This window comes from Dendrobates tinctorius, unplaced genomic scaffold (genome assembly GCF_039654945.1).
Source record: "Dendrobates tinctorius isolate UK_male_01 unplaced genomic scaffold, ASM3965494v1 ptg000155l, whole genome shotgun sequence".
Classification (NCBI taxonomy): domain Eukaryota; kingdom Metazoa; phylum Chordata; class Amphibia; order Anura; family Dendrobatidae; genus Dendrobates; species Dendrobates tinctorius.
In genome coordinates, this window is record NW_027361822.1 from 21,491,100 (window position 1) to 21,512,891 (window position 21,792).

Consider the following 21,792-nt stretch of genomic DNA (forward strand, 5'->3'; position numbering starts at 1 on the left):
TCCGCTCCGTACACCTCGTACACACACGGCTCCGCTCCGTACACCTCGTACACACGCGGCTCCGCTCCGTACACCTCGTACACACACAGCTCCCCTCCGTACGCCTCATACACACGCGGCTCTGCTACATCCCCCTGTAAACCCCTCCTGACCCCACACAGAAACTTCCCCTCATCCAGCACCATGACAACCAGCACAGCAGAGTCCTGCATACACTGAGGCCCCTGATCATGTGACCCCTGACTCCTCCCCTCCTGTGACCTCATCCCAGGTCCTGTGCGCACAGAGCAGCCATATATGTGGAGTGCGGCTCTGCAGGTGGAGGTAGGTGCTGGAGATTCCCCATTACTGGGCTGCACAGGGGGCAGTAACCCCTCCATTCCCAGAGATAGCGCCCCCTGCAGGTGGAGGTAGGTGCTGGAGATTCCCCATTACTGGGCTGCACAGGGGGCAGTAATCCCTCCATTCCCGGAGATAGCGCCCCCTGCAGGTGGAGGTAGGTGCTGGAGATTCCCCATTACTGGGCTGCACAGGGGGCAGTAACCCCTCCATTCCCGGAGATAGCGCCCCCTGCAGGTGGAGGTAGGTGCTGGAGATTCCCCATTACTGGGCTGCACAGGGGGCAGTAACCCCTCCATTCCCGGAGATAGCGCCCCCTGCAGGTGGAGGTAGGTGCTGGGGATTCCCCATTATTATGTGGTGGCAGTAACCCCTCCATTACTGGAGATCGCGCGCCCTGCCATGTGTATTTGTACAGTAACCCCTCAGTGCTGCGGTCACATTCCAGGAGATAGAACGTGTTCCTGTCTGTGTCTCTATATCGGCATATCTTGGGTTATTTCCCTCATGACGTCTCCCTGTTACTGTACAGTTGTGGCCAAAAGCTTTCAGCCTGACAAAATTTTGGTTATCACAGTCTGCTGCTTCAGTGTTTTTGCTCTTTTAGGCCATGTTCACACTTTCAGTATTTGGTCAGTATTTTACCTCATTATCTGTAAGCCAAAACCAGGAGTAGGTGATAAATGCAGAAGTGGTGACGTGTTTCTGTTATACTTCTCCTTTGATTGTTCCTCTCCTGATTTTAGATTACAAATACTACAGTAAAACAAACACCAAATACACGTGGCCCAAGTCTGATGTTTCTCTGGTTACTTTACAGTAGAGAAATTATCAGTATTTCATAAATTTAACACTTTTAATGACTAATACAAAGTATCGTAGCTACCGCAGATCAGAGGATACAGTTGCATCGGGCCTCAAGCTGTCGAGGGCCCATCCACAGCTACACTACTATTAACTGTATCGGTAGGTGCAGTGCTCTGTTAGTTAAACTCTGCCATGAAGCAGGGAGACACAATCTACCTGCTCAGCCGCAGGCCACACAACCGCTATGATGTCCATGAGCCGTGGGGGCCTGATGCCTGCATTGGGCCCCTTCACTGCCTGTCATTGGAAGTTCAACTGTATTGGCCTAATGGATGCCGATACAGTTGAAAGTAAAGATGAAAGAGGGAACATCAGCTGACACTCCCTCCTTCATCATTCTCCCTCGGCTTCTGACGTCTTCGCACAGCGGGTGTGATGAAGTCACTACATTGCGTCCTTTACGCTATGTGCGGTGCTTCAGAAGAACGCTTGATGCAGAGACCGGAGCAAAGAGGAGGAAAAGGTGAGCATTGTGGCCAGAATACTGTATGGAGGACTAAGGGGGTGCATTATACTGTATGGAGGACTATGGGGGCATTATACTATATGGAGGACTATGTGGAGTGTATTATACTATATGGACTATGTGGAGTGCACTATACATCTCTGGTAAAAAATTACCACTGCACAGTTTTATAAAAATCAGCTTCTCTACATGTCTGACAGCCATTCCATTCCAGTGTCAGTTGAATTCCAACCAGAGTACACCTCATTCTACTTAATGTGCTTCTAATTAGGTGATCTCCTGAACCAAATCTTATTTAACAAAGGAAAGAATAAAAATCCCCGCTGTGGTGTTCACAATCCTTTTGTAATAGGACAAGCTGGATGGCAAAACAAGTGCTAGTAATATCCCAAAAGTAATAGGAATGAAAATATAACTTAACCATGCCAAAGGAGTTGAAAAGAAAAGACTTGAGTGTGGAAAAGAAGGGCTTAATTCTGGCTTTACCTAGAGAGGGATACAGTGAGCAAGAAAAAAGAGAGTTAAAGGCCATTGTGAGGTGCCAAGGGGAGAGGTACTAGAAAACAGGTATGTTTCTCCCCGTTTCATTTCATATGTCTCCCTGTACTGATGATGAAGCCAGTTTATTTCACTGTAATCCAGTCCTGGTTTCCTTAGTGATCAGCATGGAAAGGACTGGTAGTTCCCCCTCCACTAATTCAATACAGGTTTTGGTTTCCTGACTGGTCCAGCTGATATAATCAGGAGGAGCTGGGATCTCTCAGTCTATGTCTGCTGAGCTGGGAGCTGACACAGTAAGATAACATGGACTTGTTTGCTGTTATATAGGTTTATTTTGTAGTTAGCCTGCTATTGTTAGTTAGTGGCCAGACGGCCTTAGACGTTTTATTTCATGTTTGGCATGTGTAACATTGGATAACAAGTGTGCACAATAAATATGCCGTGTCCATATTGCTAGTCTGCTGAAGTGACTTCATAGCCACACGCTTGTGCCAAAGCAAAGATCCCAGCTGAGCTATCTATTCCCCACAAATGGTGTTTCGAATGCGGGCACTTGTGGCTGCTGGACTGTGACTGCAGAGAAAACGCTGTGTATGTCCTGGCTGAAAGCTTCTGCGCTTTTGAAGAGCCCAGAGTCCAGTAATATGGAGGAACTAGTGAAGCAGTTATTGCAAGCAAATGTGCAACAACAGCAGACTAATGCTTGCTTCCAGAAGGCTCTGGAGCAGCAACACCAGATGCAGTTGGAGGCAATAAAACAGGCCTTGGTTCGGCAACCCCGAGATGAGGGAGACCGTGCACAAAGCGCTGCTAGTGCGCAGAAAGCCGTACAGAAGACTTTGCTTAAAATGACCACAGACGATGATGTGGAAGCATACCTCACCGTGTTTGAACGTATTGCAGAACGTGAGCACTTACCACTGGACAGATGGGCTGAGGTAGTGGCTTCATTTCTGAGCGGAGATCCACAAAAAGCCTATTACGATCTGAGTGGAGCGGATGCTATGGACTATATCAAACTCAAAGGCGAAATCCTGGCAAGGCTGGGAGTAAACACGTATGTACGTGCACAGAGGTTGCATTTATGGAATTTTGTGGAGCATCAGCCAGCCCGCTCACAAATGCATGATCTCATCCATCTAGTAAAAAAATGGCTGCAACCGGAGGCTTTGACGTCCGCACAGATGGTGGAGCGTGTTGTTCTAGACAAGTACCTGCGGTCCTTACCCGCTAAGATCCAGAGGTGGGTTGGACAGGGTGACCCAACTACCGCTGACCAGTTGGTGAATATGGTCGAACGCTACAATGCTTCTGAAAGCCTTCTCCAAGGGACGTTAGCACCCCACTGGCCCCCCAAGAAATCGCTGGAGAGTCCTGCGAAACCTACTCCATCTTCAAAAGAAGAGAACGTCACAATGAAGGGTAGCAGACCTACAAAGGACTATGGAGGTGGTACGGGCTCACATCAAGCCAGCAGACCTCGTCTGGGATCTCCATCGAGGAGACAAGGGCCTATACAATGTTGGCGATGTCGCGGGCTTGGCCATGTAGCAGCTAACTGCCCAATGACTACAGAGCCAATGGACTGTAATGCTATGAGGCGTCTTTCATTATATGTGCAGTCAGTCTGTGTGGCGGAGACCCTCACGGGAAATGAACAACACGTGTGCCATGTCGAGGTTGACGGTTATAGTGTGAATGCCGTCTTGGATTCCGGCAGTCAAGTAACTTTGGTACATGCCAGTTTGGTGGACTCTAGCGCCCTAACGAACTTAACCGTGGGCATTAGTTGCATCCATGGGGATACTAAGAACTACCCCACTGCCTGGGTTACTCTTGCCACGCCAGTAGGGACCAAAAGACATCAGGCGGCAGTCATAAAGTCTATGGGACACAGTGTAATCCTGGGGAGAGACTTTCCCTTATTTTGGGACTTGTGGAACTTCAAAAGTGGCATGAACCCTCTAGTTGAAGACGGTGCTCCGGAGCTAGCCCCTGAACCATTGCAGCAAGACGACGGAGAACTCATCTCAGAGGAAGTACTAGAATCTGTGGACTCTCCTCTGGCTGTGTATGCAGGCGAGGCAGACCAGCTAGAGGATGTTTTAGAAATGCCTGACCTTGAGGTGGCCCGTGGTAAGTTCTGGACCGCTCAGCACCAGGATCCTACTCTAGCCAAGGGCGTGGGAAAACATAAAGGTCTCCGAGGGAAGACCATTGTACCCGGGGGCTCAAAACGAGTTCCCACACGTGGCGGTGCAGCAGGATATGTTGTATCACATAGACAAGGTGCGAGGGGTGGTGGTAGAACAACTAGTGGTACCTAAGTCCTTTCGCCAGGTAGTTTTGGAGTTGGCACATAAACATCCCTTGGGAGGTCACCTGGCAGTAGAAAAGACAAAACACCGTATTCTGCAACGTTTCTTTTGGCCGGGTCTAGTGGGAGACGTGACCCAGTACTGTCGGTCATGTCCTACGTGTCAATTGACCGCACCTATGTCACATTTTAGAAGCCCCTTAGTGCCCTTACCAATAATAGAGGTGCCCTTCGAGAGGATAGCAATGGATATAGTCGGTCCATTAGTTAAATCTGCCAGGGGTCATCAGTACATTTTGGTAGTATTGGATTACGCCACGCGTTATCCCGAATCAGTGCCCTTGCGGAATGCCAATGCGAAATCAATTTCAAAGGAGCTGGTTAATGTTTTCCCGCACCGGCATTCCGAAAGAGATACTTACGGATCAAGGGACCCCCTTTATGTCTCGTATACTTAAGGATTTATGTAAACTGCTAAAAATCTCCCATTTGCGTACCTCAGTATATCACCCTCAGACTGATGGTTTGGTGGAGCGCTTTAACAAAACCCTAAAGGGAATGTTGAAAAGGGTGGTGGATAAGGACGGGAGAGATTGGGATGCCCTACTACCATACCTCCTGTTCGCTATACATGAGGTACCCCAATCCTCCACAGGCTTTTCACCTTCTGAGTTGGTTTATGGGCGGTGTCCTAGAGGCCTGTTAGATATTGCCAAGGAGACTTGGGAACAAGAGGTGACTCCTTATCGCAGTGTAATTGAACACATAACACTTATGCAGGACCGAATTGCAGCAGTTATGCCAATAGTTAAAGAGTGTTTAGAGCGCGCACAACATGCCCAAAGCACGGTATACAACCGAGCGGCAAAAACACGAGTCTTTCAACCCGGAGACAGGGTGTTGGTATTGGTGCCTACCATAGAGAATAAATTTCTTGTGAAATGGCAGGGACCATACGAAGTGCTGGAACGAGTAGGTGAAGTAAATTATAAGATACACCAACCAGACAAGAGAAAGCCCGAACAAATATACCACATAAACTTGCTTAAGGCCTGGCGGGAAAGGGAGAGTCTGGTGGCAGGAGCTGCCCTTGAGGATGGGCGTCGAGGGGCACCACCTTCTAAGGTAAAGGACCCCCAGGTAGCTCCGCCAGATGTGGGTATTGCAGACACGCTATCTGAAAGCCAAAAACGAGAGACCAGGGAGTTCATACAGAGGAACGCAGATATTTTCTCGGAACTTCCTGGCCGGACTCACCTAATTAAACATGACATTATTACTGATCCACAGGCGCGGGTATGGCTTAAACCATATCGAATTCCGGAGGCTCGGAGACAAGCCATTGCCCAGGAAGTGAAGAAGATGTTAGAGCTCGGGGTCATTGAGGAGTCCCGGAGTGATTGGGCTAGCCCTATCGTACTGGTGCCCAAACCCGATGGGACTATCCGATTTTGTAACGATTTTCGGAAAGTAAACGAAGTATCGAAATTCGATGCCTACCCGATGCCAAGAGTCGATGAACTGATAGAGAGACTGGGTTCGGCTAGGTACATATCCACTATTGACTTAACAAAAGGTTATTGGCAGATTCCCCTCACGGAATCAGCCAAAGAGAAAACTGCCTTTGTTACGCCCCAGGGATTATTCCAGTACCGAGATGCCATTTGGGTTGCATGGTGCCGCAGCCACCTTCCAAAGTCTAATGGATATTGTCCTAAAACCCCATGGCCAGTATGCATCTGCGTACTTGGACGACATTATTATCTTTAGCAATGACTGGGACACGCATTTGTCAAAAGTACAAGCCGTCTTAGACTCCCTAAAAACAGCTGGGTTGACTGCCAATCCCAAGAAATGTACGTTGGGATTGGAAGAGGCTCGCTATCTTGGATATAGCATAGGGAGAGGCGTCGTGAAGCCTCAAGCCAATAAAGTGGATGCTATTCAAAATTGGCCACGACCGGTAACCAAAAAACAGGTTGGAGCTTTTTTAGGGATCGTTGGTTATTATAGGCGGTTCATCAAACATTTTGCGACCATCGCAGCTCCTCTCACAGATCTTACTAAGGGGTCGAAATCTGTCACAATAAAGTGGAACGCAGAAGCAGAGGAGGCCTTTCAGCGATTGAAAACAGTCCTCTGTGACCAACCAGTGTTGGTTGCACCAGACTTTAAACGGGAGTTTATTGTCCAAACAGACGCCTCTGGGGTGGGCCTCGGCGCGGTTTTGTCTCAAGAAGTAAATGGCGAGGAACACCCAGTGGCCTATCTAAGCAGAAAGCTTACGAGAGCAGAAAAGAACTACAGTGTAGTTGAGCGGGAAGCCCTGGCTGTGAAATGGGCCCTGTGCACCTTGCGCTATTATTTACTAGGTCGCCAGTTTAGGCTAGTGACGGACCATTCGCCCCTAACGTGGATGTCCCGGGCAAAAGAAGGCAATGCACGGGTGACACGCTGGTTCTTAGCATTACAAGGGTTTAAATTTTCCGTTGAGCACAGGGCGGGCACAGCGCACAGAAATGCAGATGCGTTGTCTAGAACGCACTGCTTGGTGACTCGTCGTGTCCGACCCCACGGGCTCGAACAGAGGAGGGGGGTGTGTGAGGTGCCAAGGGGAGAGGTACTAGAAAACAGGTATGTTTCTCCCCGTTTCATTTCATATGTCTCCCTGTACTGATGATGAAGCCAGTTTATTTCACTGTAATCCAGTCCTGGTTTCCTTAGTGATCAGCATGGAAAGGACTGGTAGTTCCCCCTCCACTAATTCAATACAGGTTTTGGTTTCCTGACTGGTCCAGCTGATATAATCAGGAGGAGCTGGGATCTCTCAGTCTATCGTCTGCTGAGCTGGGAGCTGACACAGTAAGATTACATGGACTTGTTTGCTGTTATATAGGTTTATTTTGTAGTTAGCCTGCTATTGTTAGTTAGTGGCCAGACGGCCTTAGACGTTTTATTTCATGTTTGGCATGTGTAACATTGGATAACAAGTGTGCACAATAAATATGCCGTGTCCATATTGCTAGTCTGCTGAAGTGACTTCATAGCCACACGCTGAGCTATCTATTCCCCACAGCCATATTAAAGGGGATCACCACACAATACAAAAAAAAACACAATAATTTTTATTAAACACAACAAGGCACACACAACAATGACAAGCATTAAAAACATTTAAAAGTCACACATGTGACATACCTAAACCAACAATTTGAGCTCATAATAAAGCTACAGCCTTAAACCAGTCTCTCGTGAGCAATAATCCCTGTGCACATGAGTATAAACAGCACATCATCTAATGTGAATGGAATAATGAAAAGGGAAGGTGTAAACTTGGAGATATAAATATTACAGGTCATAGACAATTGACCCACAATCACACATTAATACAACCCAGCCAACACTGGAAATGCTCTCAACAGCCCCACAACCATGACTTATTCCTTCCAAAGGCCACACTAAGGACCAGGGGGCATTCATTACGGGTAAAAAGTAATTTCTGCAGCTAAATAGGAAAGGGTTCTTTACAGTTAGAGGAGTCAGACTGTGGAATGACCAACACAAGTGGTAGTAATAGCAGACACTATAACAGCTTTAAAAAAAGTGCTGGATAATTTTCTCGATACACATAATGTGGTTTATAGCTAAATTAGTGACAAAATGTACAATTGGTGGATTAAGGTTGAACTTGATGCTATATGGAGGACTATGGGTAGTGAATTATACTATATGGAGGACTCTGGAGAGTGCAGTATACTCTATGGAGTATTATGGGGTATGCAGTATACTATATGGAGGACTATGGGGAGTGCTGTATACTATATGGAGGACTATGGGGAATGCAGTATACTATATGGAGGACTATGGGAAGTGCAGTATACTGTATGTGGAGGTGTAGGGCCATCATACTGTATGTAGGCCAATTATATTGCATTTAGGGCTGTGTGGGGTCACAGTTGGGAGATCAACTGTGTTGGGGTCACCATACTTTTCTAGGGGGAGTTGAGGGGTGGTCATCTTACTGTGCGTGTGAAGGGTACTGTGGAACAATTCACTGTGGGGGTATCTTACAGTGTGGGGCAGTTTTGTTGACATCATACTTGGAGTGCAATGAAAGGGGAATCTAGGGCTCCAGTAGGTGGAAAATTAGAAGGAACACAGTAGGCAAGGTAATAGATACACATAAAGCAGCAGTGGCTCAGAATTTGGGGATCAGCAGGCTTAGTAGTTTGTTCAGGTTGGGAATAGATGGGGACAATGCCTGAAATGTGAGAAGTTATATGTGGTTTTGTTATAATTTCTGCAACCGAGTGACTGCAAGAAATTATCATATTGGTCTGGGCCAAATGGAAAAGAAGGGAAAAGTGAACAACTCCACCAGAAAGAATGTCATCTGTAAGTCACCATCAATAACTGTGCTATAATCTCTTGTATGTTCTGTAGGACTGGTATATACCACTATATGTTCATCATATGGTGGTAATATCAGTGTTGATCTTTGTATAGAGATTTTTTTTTAACAGAGAAGTCATCTGCTGAGTTTCTCCTTTACCCACTGCTAAGGTGCGCCAACATAGTTATAATCAGGGTTACCTGGTTAGGAGCTCACTCAGAAGTTTCATCTCCCCTTGAAACAAACCCCTATTTACGCCTCTGCTAATACATCAAGTTTATGCAAAATCCTCTGGACATATAGGCAATCAAGAGGAAGTGAAAGCTGTGGCTAGCCACTTTCCTCTTGATTACTTATATGTCCAAAGGCATGAGAGACAGTGAAACCATCACTGATTAGGTGCAGGGCTCATGTGACATAATAGCCTCATGTGAGCCCCCGGGAGAGTGAATGCTGACACCACTCGAACAGTGCTGGCACGGGAAGTGAGTATAGGTGTTTTTTTTTAAAACTTTGTTTTTATTGAATTAAATTTTTTTATCATACTGTAAGGGGTTGCAATGTTGGTATCTCACCAACCCCTTTCTTTGGTTTTGTCCCGATGTTACTGCATTTATACTCATTTGAAGCTGCTATATGTATAAATAATTGTGTGTAATGTACATATATTTTATATTATAGTGGGGATAGGGAAAGTGAATCACCTAGACTGGCCACTAGATGGGGGCATTGTAGACAGGGAATATTTGCTGGGAATGTAGTAATAGTTAAGATAGGAGGGGCACGGTGGATAATGTAGTAAAGACTTCCTTATAGAAGTCAGTTGGGGCCAGAGCGCCCATTAGCTCAGGTGGGCTGGCTAGCCCTGAGCAACACTGTGTCACGCAATGTTCGGATAAGCTTAAGGCCCAGCCATTCAGTATCCATGACCAGGATTACATCAGAAGGATCTACAGCAGCAGTGCTAGTGGTGCCATATTAGTGGGACTGCAGTTGCCGGCGAAGACTAACCAGTACGGGCAGGTTCTCTCAATATGTGACAGCTTATTGCGTAGGCTGATGTCCTAAGGACCGGGCCGAAATGGCTGAGGGAGTCCCCTAAAGAAGTAAGGCTGTACAGTGAGGATGCTGTAGGATCAAAAGGTATGGTCTGTCCCGGAAGCAAGCTTAGTACAGGGACAGAGGAAAAGTTGTATGTTGTGAAACCTGATGATGATAATGGAAAAAATATGAATATGCTGTGTGCAAGTCTCAGTAAAGTTACTCAGGTAAAAGTTGAACTGCCTGTGGGCATGCCCAGTCATTAGACCAGATACGGTTTTTACCCATTAGACAAATAGTATATGTGCCTAATCTTAAGCTCAGGACCCACCGACACCAAAGTACATCCCTACCATCCGGTAGTGTCTCTCCGTAGCTGTACAGGTATCTACCCCAGTAGTAGCTGCTCCTGATACCAGACCGTCAGTCGAAAATAAGTCTCAATGTCACTCCAAATGTGTTGTGGGAGCAAAGAGGTAAAGTTTTCCCAAGTTTCAAAAAAGGCCTGAACCCTTCCCTCCTTATGCAAAGAAACCTTGACCCAGTCCATCTGAAGCAGAAACGACAGCTTTTCTAGAAAGATTTTGAAGGGAGGGACATGGTCGTTGTTCCATGTCTGCAAAATGGCCTTAGTACCAGCCGCCACCAAGTGCAGTAGTTTCCGGGCCCCTGGAGAGCAGGTGTATGTATCTGTTTTTAAGTATCCAAATATGGCCCATAAGGGTTCATCGGGAGCAAAATTTGTCAGATGTGTAATAGTAAATTGCTGTATTCTTTCCCAAAATTGTCTAATGACTGAGCATGCCCACAGGCAGTGAAACAATTTGGCTTCTGGTGAGTGACATTTAAAACATTTGGAAGTTGTGTAGAGCCCCATTCTATGACCATTTTGTGAGGTTAAATAGGATCCATTGCAGATTTTCAATCTCATTTCTAGGAAATGAGCTGAAGGGAGAAATTTATAGGCTTGGTCCAGAGCTTTTAAGATTGTGTTGCAGGTTAGGTTAGAGTCTTCAATCTGCCATTTTGTTAACGGAAATTGGGATTGTTTATAATCCAGAGCTACGTGAATGAATTTATAGTTAATGGCTATAAGCCAGACTTAGAATTGGGTTTAGTAAACCATCTGAACAGAGATGGTGTCCATTCATGTTCAGAGAGACGTGCTATAACTTTCAGTATATAAATTTTACCTTGCAAGTATTGTAAGGGACGGAATATGGCTTTAGGATATTTACATTGCAGTTCCTCCATTGAGTACATCCGCCGCTCCTCAAAATGGATTAAATATTTAATAGATGTTATACCCTGAGATTGCCATTGGTAGAAGACAGGGTGAGAGTGTCCATTCTGGAAGTGGGGGTTACCAATTAGTGGGAGGAGGAGAGACACCTGAGGAGAGAGCCGGAACTGTCAGTGTAATTTCTGCCATGCCCTCCATGTAGACATTAACAGTGGGTTGGCTCTTATCTCAACTGGCAGTTCAGTATGAGGGAGATGTAGGAGGGCAGGGAGAGCCAGCCCCGGGGAAAGAGAGCACTCCAAATTATGTTGGGTATAATAAGACTTTCCCCCCCCTTAGTATTTTAACTAAGTTAGCTCTGCCCAGGTATGACAAATTAAAATCTTTCCATTTGGCTAAAGTAGATTCTAAGTTTCTGAGGTATAATTTAATATTGGTTTTGTATAATTTAGCTGGGTGTTTTGTTACCAGTACTCCCAAGTATCTCAGTGAGCCATTAGTAAATTGACACGGGAACCCTGATGCCCATAAAGGTTTGAAGGGGCCATGTAACATCATCACTTCTGTTTTATGAGTATATGTGTTTATATTTTAAAGAAGGCAAACATTCAGAGTGAGAAAATTTTGGCCTAGTAGCAGACAACCTCTGTAAAGTTGTTGTTCAGTACTAGGACAACCCCTTCTCATACCCCACGCTTAGCCCTGATAAAATAAAAAAGCTTATACTCACCTCTCATGCCGGTACCTTTTCTACGGAGTTGGCACTAGCTCTCGTGTGGTTGTTATGACACGTGACCCTGGCGCCTAATCAACACTGGCATCACTGTTCTCGCCTTCAGATGAATTGAACAAGAAGAGGAAGTCAGAGATCAGCTGCAGCCCGGACTTCCTCTTCATATTCAATTTGTTCGAAGGCTGGGACAGTGACGCCAGCGCTGACTGGGCATCGGGGTCACATTTCACAACAACCGCACAAGAGGCCTGGGGAGAGCAAGTACTGATAATGTGGGAATGGCACCGACAATGGGAAGGGTGAGTATAAGCTTTTTATTTTATCGAGATCAAGCGTGGGGTATGACTAGTAGTGGACCAAGTAGTGGACAACTTCTTTAGTTTTCATGGCATGAATGACTTTGCATTATTTTTTCAATTCATCTGATCACTTTTCATAATAGAGTTAATGCAAATTGCCACTATAAAGCAGAAGCAGCAAACTTCGCGTAAATCAAAATTTGCGTCATTGTCAAAACTTTTTGAAATTACTGTATAGTCATTATTATCGTCGCCACATTGTAACTATCAAGAAATATTATTGTTCTAACATCTGTTACTGACTTCCCCAGTTCTGCTGTCCCGATCTGTGTATGTTCCCTGCACTTTTTAACTTTGTCTTATTTTTGTATAATATTTTGTAAAGTTTCAGATTTTACTTTTAGATTTATTCTCTATTTTTTTGTGTTGGATTGGATATAACATGTGAAAATCTCTGTATGTGACTAGAAGTATGTAGTAATCACGTGAAGCCAGTAACAGCTCTGGAGATTTCTTACATGGGATCTTTATGATGTTACATTGTCATCTTTTCTCCATTCAGATCCCTGCTGTATCAGATCTTCTCAGAGGAGAAGATCTTCTATGTAAGAGAATTTTCCTGATTGACTTGTCAAGGATGGATAGGGACAGGGACAAGATGGCGGAGAGATTATTAAATCTCACCCTAGAGATCCTCTTCCGGCTTACTGGAGAGGTGAGAGGTTCTGATTACGTCACATTACATCATTCTTATCTATGGGAATAACAGATGGACAGAACTGGAGAGGTGAGGACTCTGGAAATATCTGTAGCGAGATTTATTAATGTGTCTCTTCATAACCAGGATTACACAGTAGTGAAGAAGACCTCTAGTGAGCGCTGTCAGATAACTGTGTCTGAGGTACGGGGAAGAATCCTGAGCCAAATCACAGGGCCTCCACCTCACCCCTTGATGCACGAGGACATCAATGACCAGAAGATCCTAGAACTCACCTACAAGATGATTGAGCTGCTCACTGGAGAGGTGACACTGCTGGGATATTATACAGTAAAACTATGAAGGGATCGAGGAATAACGGTGTCATTGTATGTGTCAGGTTCCTCTAAGGTGTCAGGATGTCACTATCTATTTATCTATGGAGGAGTGGGAGTATTTAGAAGAACACAAAGATCTGTACAATGACATCATGATGGAGGTTCCCCAGCCCCTCACATCACCAGGTAATAGACAGGACTAAACACACACGGCCTATAATTATCTCTATGTAAAGAATGAATTCAGTTCATGTATGTGTTTCCTCCAGTTCTATCCAGTAGGAGGACAACACCAGAGAGATGTCCCTGTCCTCTTCTTCCACAGGACTGTAAAGAAGAAGATCCCAATGTTCCTCAGGATCATCAGGTAGGTGGAGAGAAGGTGTCATGAGATCCCCCCTATGATGTGTAGTTGGCTGTGAAGATCTTGTGCTCAGTCTTGTTTTATCCACCAGTATTATATATTTTATACTTGTGTAATGAGAACGGTGGAGATGGCAGGATTAGAGCTGATCTTAGATGTGACTTCTCCATCTGTCTGTGACTTTTACAATATTTGATTCAGGGTGAAGATCTGACCCATATTAATACTACAGAGACATATGTGAGGGGTGATGAGCGGTGTAAAGAGGAGATTCCTAAAGATGACTACCCAGGTGAATAGTAATCACTAAATGCATATGTATATGGAGTTAAGGATTATGAAAAAATCTGATTTAAAAGTAAAGGTCCTTTTGATAGAAGTTTGGAGTGGATTTTATTGGGTGGATGGTTTGTAGACAAGAGAGAGGGAATACTTTTAGATGTTTTTTTCCTTTGGACAAGGTAATTAAAAGTATATATTGTTATCTTTTTTTTTTGTTATATGAGATTGTTTTGTCCTGACATAGTGCAAAATAAAGTATTTAAAAAAAATGAAAAAGAAAGAAGATAAAACACTAAGTACCGTATTTTTCAGACTATAAGATACACTGGACCATAAGACGCACCCCAAATTTTCAGAAGAAAAATGGGGGAAAGAAAAAGAATTTGTCAAATGGGAGTCTGTCTTACAGTCCTGAATTCAGCTTACGTTGGGAGGATCAGCAGCGCTGGTGGAGTGGAGTCACAGGGGGTGTTTGGTGGTCCGTTTATGATATGACCCAGGATCGGCGGTGTGGGGGCTCCGCCGAGATTTTATGAAAGCCCGGAGCCCCCCGCATATCCATTGCTGCGATGCGGTGGTCTCCGTCAAATCCCATCCCGGTGCGGCAGTCTCGGCAGTGCTTGGTGGTGCGGGGGGCTCCGGTGACATTTTGTTAAAGCTTGGATCCTGCGCATTTCCATTGCCTTGATGCTGTGGCCTCCGGGAAAATGGCCGCCGGAGGTGGCGCATGTGCAGATTGAGATCTTAGCAACAAGATCTCTGGAGAAGATCTTGTCTGGAGAAGATCTCAATCAGTGCATGCACGGCCTCCCACGGCCATTTTCCCGGAGGCCACAGCATCGAGGCAATGGAAGCGCGCAGGCTCCAGGCTTTCACAAAATGTCGCCGGAGCCCCCCGCACCACCGAGCCTGCCGCACCGGGATGGGAGTGTGATCAGCGCCCTGCAGCATCGGACCACGGAAGAATCACCAGACTCTTGCTGCCATCTCGCTAATTGTAAATACGGTATATTCTGACTATAAGATGCACCCCTGTTTTCCCCCAGCATAGATGTAAAAGATCTAAATAGATGCAACTCACTAGAGAACAAGATGTGAGACACACAATGTGTGATACAAACTTACCCTGATTTATTTGGGATGTGTTCTAGTTTTTATAGCTTCTAGAAGCATATTAAAACGTTAAAGAGAATCATAAATAAGCAGCCGATGCAGAATTTATAAACTAATCATCAGTAATACTAAATGACCAATAGAAATATTATTGGTGTGGAATACAACTAATCACAGGTAGTACACACAAGATAACAATCCTTACTTATCTTTAACCCCTTTCTGCCATCTGACGTACTACCCGTCCATGGGACCTGGGCCCCTATGCCCATGGATGGGATAGTACGTCATAGCGATCAGCGGCGCTCACGGGATGAGGGCCGCTGATCGCGGCCGGGTGTCAGCTGATTATCACAGCTGACACCCGACACTATGTGTCAGGGGTGGTCACGGACCGCCCCCAACACGTTAACCACTGGCACACTGCGATCAAACACAATTGCAGTGTACCGGGGGTTTAGGGAAGCATCGGCAGGGAGGGGGCTCCCTCCGTGCTTCCCTGAGCCCCCCCCGGAGCAGCGCGATGTGCTCGTCCCGCAAAAATTAAGACCTCACATGACTCGGTGGGTCAAAATATGGAAAAAAGCTTTCAAAATGTGGTGATACAAAACTATTTTTACAATAAAAAGCGTCTTTTAGCGTCTGACAGCCGCCAAACATAAAAACCGCCATAAATAGTAAATCAAACCCCCTTTATCACCCCCTTAGTTAGGGAAAAATAATAAAGTTAAAAAAAATGTATTTATTTCCATTTTCCCATTAGGGTTAGGGCTAGGGTTAGGGGTGTGTTGGGGTTCGGGTTGGAGTTAGAATTGGGGGGTTTCCACTGTTTCGGCACATCAGGTGCTCTCCAAACGCAACATGGCGTCTGATCTCAATTCCAGCCAATTCTGCGTTGAAAAAGTCAAATAGTGCTCCAATCCCTTCCAAGCTCTGCCATGCGCCCAAACAGTGTTTTACCACCACATATGGGGTATCGGCCTACTCAGGACAAATTGCAAAACAACTTTTGGGGTCCAATTTCTCCTGTTACCCTTAGGAAAATATCAAATTGGGGGCAAAAATATCATTTTGTGGAAAAAATATGATTTTTTAATTGTACGGCTATACGTTATAAACTTCTGTGAAGCCCTTGTGGGTTCAAAGTTCTCACCACACATCTAGATAAGTTCCTTGGGGGGGTCTAGTTTCCAAAATGGGGTCACTTGTGGGGGGTTTCCACTGTTTAGGTACATCAGGGGCTCACCAAACGTGACATGGCGTCCGATCTGAATTCCAGCCAATTCCCTTCTGAGCTCTGCCATGCGCCGAAACAGTGGTTCCCCCCCACATATCAGGTATCAGCGTACTCAGGACAAATTGCACAATAACTTTTGCAGTCCAATTTCTCCTGTTACCCTTGGTAAAATAAAAAAAATTTGACGTGAAGTAATTTTTTATGAAAAAAAGTTAAATGCTCATTTTTTTTTAAACATTCAAAAAATTCCTGTGAAGCACCTGAAGGGTTAATAAACTTCTTGAATGTGGTTTTGAGCACCTTGAGCGGTGCAGTTTTTAGAATGGTGTCACTTTTGGGTATTTTCTATCATATAGACCCCTCAAATGTGATGTGGTCTGTAAAAATAAAATGGTGTTGCAAAAATGAGAAATCGCTGGTCAACTTTTAACCCTTATAACTTCCTAACAAAAAAATTTTGGTTCCAAAATTGTGCTGATGTAACGTAAACATATGTGAAATGTTACTTATTAAGTTTTTTGTGTGCCACATCTCTGTAATTTAAGGGCATAAAAATTCAAAGTTGGAAAATTGCTAAATTTTCAAAATTTTCGCCAAATTTCCACTTTTTTCACAAATAAACGCAAGTTATTTGAATGAAATTTTATGGCTAACATGAAATACAATGTCACGAGAAAACAGTGTCAGAATCACCGGGATCCATGGAAGCGTTTCAGAGTTATTACCTCATAAAGGGACAGTGGTCAGAATTGTAAAAATTGGCCCGGTCATGAATGTGCAAACCACCCTTGGGGGTGAAGGGGTTAATTTTATGAGAAAGCAGCTACATTTTGAAGCTAAGTTTTGAGAAGAGGACTGGCTTATGGGAAGCCTTGCTGCTTTTCCCTAGCCATTTTCTATGGGCAGATGATAGATTTGTGCGGCGGTTTATTTTTTTGGAGATGAGAAAGTGTTTTTGCTACATAACTTGCTTTTAATATACCAATGTTGTAAAAATATAATTTTAAAGTTATTTTATTAAAAAGAAATATTTGTTTTTACTCTTGGCAGATGACTGTATATGGAGATCAAAAGAACAACTGATATCTTCAATTACTAAATTGGATGGCATTGATCTCATACAAGATACAACTGAAGGTTTATCTTTTGATGCATTGCAGACTATTAAGAAAGATGAAAGTGAAAAAATTGGATTTGAAAATCAAAATACTCTTACTACAAAGATGCCATTTTCATGTACAGAATATACACAAAATTTTTCCCATAAAACATCTTTTATTACACATCCAATAGGTCACACAGAGGACAAAATATTTTCGTGTTCAGAGTTTGGGAAATACTTTAACCATGAATCAGATCTCATTAAACATAAGCGAATTCACACAGGTGACAAGTCATATTCATGTTCAGAATGTGGGGAATGTTTTGGAGATAAATCATATCTTATGGCACACCATATAATTCACACAAGGAAGAAGTCATATCCTTGTTCAGAATGTGGTAAATATTTTAGCCAGAAATCACGTCTTGCTAGACATCAGAGAACTCACACAGGGGAGAAGCCATTTTCATGTTCAGAATGTGAGAAATGTTTTTCGGATAAATCAAAGCTCATTAGACATCAGAAAATTCACACAGGAGAGAAGTCATATTCATGTTTGGAATGTGGGAAATGTTTTTCAGAGAAATCACATCTTCTTACACATGAGAGAATTCACACAGGAGAAAAGCCATATTTATGTTTAGAATGTGGGAAATGTTTTAATCAGAAATCATATTTAGTTGTACACCAGAGAATTCACACAGGGAATATGCAATTTTCATGTTCAGAATGTGGGAAATATTTTAACCAGAAATCACATCTTGCTAGACACCAGAGAACTCACTCAGGGGAGAAGCCCTTTTCATGTTCAGAATGTGGGAAATGTTTTTCAGAGAAATCACATCTTCTTACACATCAGAAAATTCACACTGGAGAGAAGCCATATTCATGTTTAGAATGTGGGAAATATTTTAAACAGAAATCATATTTAGTTCTTCATCAGAGAATTCACACAGGGGAGAAGCCATATTCATGTTCAGAATGTGGGAAATGTTTTACACAGAAATCAAGTCTTGTTGGACATCAGAGTAGCCACACAGGAGAAAAGCCATATTCATGTTCAGAATGTGGGAAATGTTTTACACAGAAATCAAGTCTTGTTGTACATAAGAGTACCCACTCTGGGGAAAAGCCATATTCATGTTCAGAATGTGGTAAATGTTTTACACAGAAATCAAGTCTTGTTGGACATCAGAGAATTCACACAGGGGAAAAGCCATATTCATGTTCAGAATGTGGGAAATGTTTTGCACAGAAATCAAGTCTTGTTGGACATCAGAGTAGCCACTCAGGGGAAGAAACATATTTATGTTCAGAATGTGGGAAAGTTTTTACCCAGAAGTTATGTTTTCTTAACCATCAAATTTCTCACATAGGGGAAAAGACATTACCAAATCTAGATGTTAAGGAATGTTTTATTTCAAAATCATATTTTATTGACCATCATAAAAAAACTTCAATCTGGAAGGAACCAAATACAGGCAGTCCTCAAGCTACAAACATCCAACTTATGTACGACTCATCGTTATAGAAGATGTAAAAAAGACAACAAATACTCACTTACCTCTCTAGCCACTCCACTGACTGTCATCCTTTTTTTTTCTGCCAATGCATTCTGCATATACAGCCTTTTCACTATTTTCCAGGACTTTAGGACACGTCCAAGCCTCAGAGGTCACTGCGAGTTGTAAGGCTGTGATGTCAAAACATGCTCGGTAACCTTATAACCCATATTGCCCTCCAAAGCATGGATGCAGCTGGAAGTCCTGACATATAGTGAAGAGACTCGAGATGTGGCAAACGACAGTGGAAAGAAGTGAGCTGAAGGGCAGGCAGCGATAAGGGCAGGTGATTATTGGTAAAAAGCAAACTAATACTCTGACCACCCCACTGCTTGTTGCTCGCTGTCTGGTTGTCTTCTTTCCGCCACCACAGCTTTGCCTTTTCACTGTCGGCTGGGACTTATAAACATGTTCATATTGCAAATTTATATGATAAACTAGCTGAAGAGCCCGGCGCTGCCCGGGCATAGTAACTAACTAAGGTTAGTTATAACAAATTTTAATGATTATATCTATATATAAAGCTGAATTGTAGAGCCCCGCCCACTCCGCATAGCCACATTCACTATAATATCCCACATCATCCCGTCAGCCAGAGCTACCGGACTACTACTCCTAATATCCCACATCATCCCGTCAGCCAGAGCCACCGGACAACTACCACTAATATCCCATATCATCCCGTCACAGCCGCCGGGCTACTACCCCTAATATCCCACATCATCCCATTAGCCAGAGCCACCGGACTACTACCCCCAATATCCCACATCATCCCGTCAGCTAGAGCCACCGGACTACTACACCTAATATCCCACATCATCCCGTCTGCCAGAGTCACCGGACTACTACCCCTAATATCCTACATCATCCCATTAGCCTGGGGTCAGAACCAGAGAGCTGAGTGGAACAGTCCTAACTTCCATACCGGGGATCCCTTTAAGAGAGGCCTGGCGTCAGAACCAGAGCGCTGAGTGGCTTTGCCCTGACTTCCATACCAATGATCCCTTTATTAGAACCCTGGGGTCAGAATCAGAGTGCTGAGGGATTTACCCTAACTTCCATACTGGAGATCCCTTTAAGAGAGACCTGGGGTCAGTACCAAAGCGCAGTGTGGATTTGCCCTAACTTCCATACCGGAGATCCCTTTAAGAGAGGCCTGGGGTCAGTACTAAAGCGCACAGTGGATTTGCCCTCACTTCCATACCAATGATCCCTTTACGAGGGGCCTTGGGTCATAACCAGAGCGCTGAGTGGATTTGCCCTGACTTGCATACCAATGATCCCTTTAATAGAACCCTGGGGTCAGAATCAAAGCGCTGAGGTATTTGCCCTAACTTCCATGCAGGAGATCCCTTTAAGAGAGCCTGGGGTCAGTACCCAAGCACAGAGTGGATTTGCCCTAACTTCCATACCAATGATCCCTTTAAGAGACCCTGGGGTCAGAGCCACAGCTGAGTGGAACGGTCCTAACTTCCATACTGGGGATCCCTTTAAGAGAGGCCTGGGGTCAAAACCAAAGCGCTGGATGGATTTGCTCTGACTTCCATATCAATGATCCCTTTAAGATGTAAGATGTGCCTATAGGATGGAGGATGTCTATATGGGCACAGGAGGGGGGGGTTCATTTCTGTCATGTACTCTCTGCTCCTGTCTGGGGGGCAAACAATCGCTGGGAGCTTATGATCCCAGGGATGCTAGATTTCTACCACCATGTCAGTGTCTGCTGAGGTGTTGTCAAGTGGGAAAACTTGCTCATAGCAACCAATCACAGCTCAGCTTCTTTTAACCAGCTCTGGTGAAATGAGAGATGCTTAGTGATTGGTTGCAAGGAAAACTGTTGCTCAAAGCAACCAATCACAGCTCAGCTTCTTTTGAACAGATCTGGTGAAATGAAAAGTGCTTCGTGATTGGTTGGTGATACACACATACATACATACATACATACATACATACATACATACATACATACATTCAGTTTTATATATATAGATATAGTAGTTTTTTTCACCACCACTGGAACAGATTTCCTTCTCTATACCGCAAAACACATATTATTGGGTCTATGGAGACTTTGATTTTAAATACCTACTCAGTTGTCTCAATAAACTGACACTAAAACATTTTCCCTTTGAAGCTGAACCATAAAATGTGATACATATCCCCCCGACATAATCTGACAGATTTCTCTCAATAAAATTGTTCTAAAAAGTATAGTTCCCCCATATTGGAATGAAATCTGTTATTCCTTGTACTTACTGCAATTCATATTCCACCAAATCATATTAAAAAAAAATTGTGTTGTTTTTTCGGAAATGGGTTTCATCCCTAGTCTTTGTTTTCCCAAATTTTCAGTCACAATATAAGAACTTAACGAGTCAATGATTTTATCGAAACCTGCTAATTCATAAATTACCAAACTCCTAGCTGTGAAGCCATGAAATAGGCAAAGCAATCCAGAATTCTAAATTCTCCCCCTTTTATACCCCATCTCGTTCCTACATTCTGGAAGGCCACCGAGCCCAAATTCTCTCATTTTTAGTTTTTGTGTTTCTTTTAGAATAAATCACTTTCTCATACAGTCCTGTAGTAATGACTTTGTTAATTATGTTTTATAGGAGGGTTCATCTGAATCCATCTAAATGTTATATTTATGCACATGAAACAATAAATGTCTTACAGCTGTTTTACCATGTGTGTCCAGTATTCATGCCCTCATAAAAACAACCTTGGTGTCACCAACCATTGTAAGATCATTACTCCAAAAGAGTATTTATAATCTGGCAATACGTGTATAAGATCAGCAGCTTCCGCTAAGCAATTCAGATCTTTGGCCTCTGGACACATGCCGACCTTGTGGAAAAACAGATGGATCATATATTACTAAAGGATAATGTATAG

At 43.9% G+C, this 21,792-nt stretch overlaps 1 protein-coding gene across 2 annotated transcripts; it reads left to right on the forward strand.

Annotated features, from left to right (window-relative positions):
- The first annotated feature begins 271 nt into the window (after positions 1–271).
- Positions 272–21,581, forward strand: LOC141051038 (uncharacterized). 2 transcript variants are annotated; one of them, XM_073547842.1, is made up of 7 exons: positions 272–324; positions 12,762–12,914; positions 13,044–13,223; positions 13,297–13,420; positions 13,504–13,601; positions 13,788–13,890; positions 17,281–21,581. In XM_073547842.1, the coding sequence occupies exons 1-7, from the start codon at positions 298–300 to the stop codon at positions 18,861–18,863; spliced, it is 2,268 nt and encodes a 755-aa protein (XP_073403943.1). In that variant the 5' UTR covers positions 272–297; the 3' UTR covers positions 18,864–21,581. The 2 variants fall into 2 exon arrangements, with proteins under 2 accessions (XP_073403943.1, XP_073403944.1); XM_073547843.1 differs by having other exon boundaries at positions 13,800–13,890.
- Positions 21,582–21,792: the final 211 nt, after the last annotated feature.

Coding starts and splice junctions, on each gene's coding strand:
- LOC141051038 (XM_073547842.1), top strand. CDS start 298: ATGTGGAGTGCGGCTCTGCAGGTGGAG. Junction 325..12,761: donor GTGCGGCTCTGCAGGTGGAG/GTAGGTGCTGGA, acceptor TTCTCCATTCAG/ATCCCTGCTGTATCAGATCT. Junction 12,915..13,043: donor TCTTCCGGCTTACTGGAGAG/GTGAGAGGTTCT, acceptor CTTCATAACCAG/GATTACACAGTAGTGAAGAA.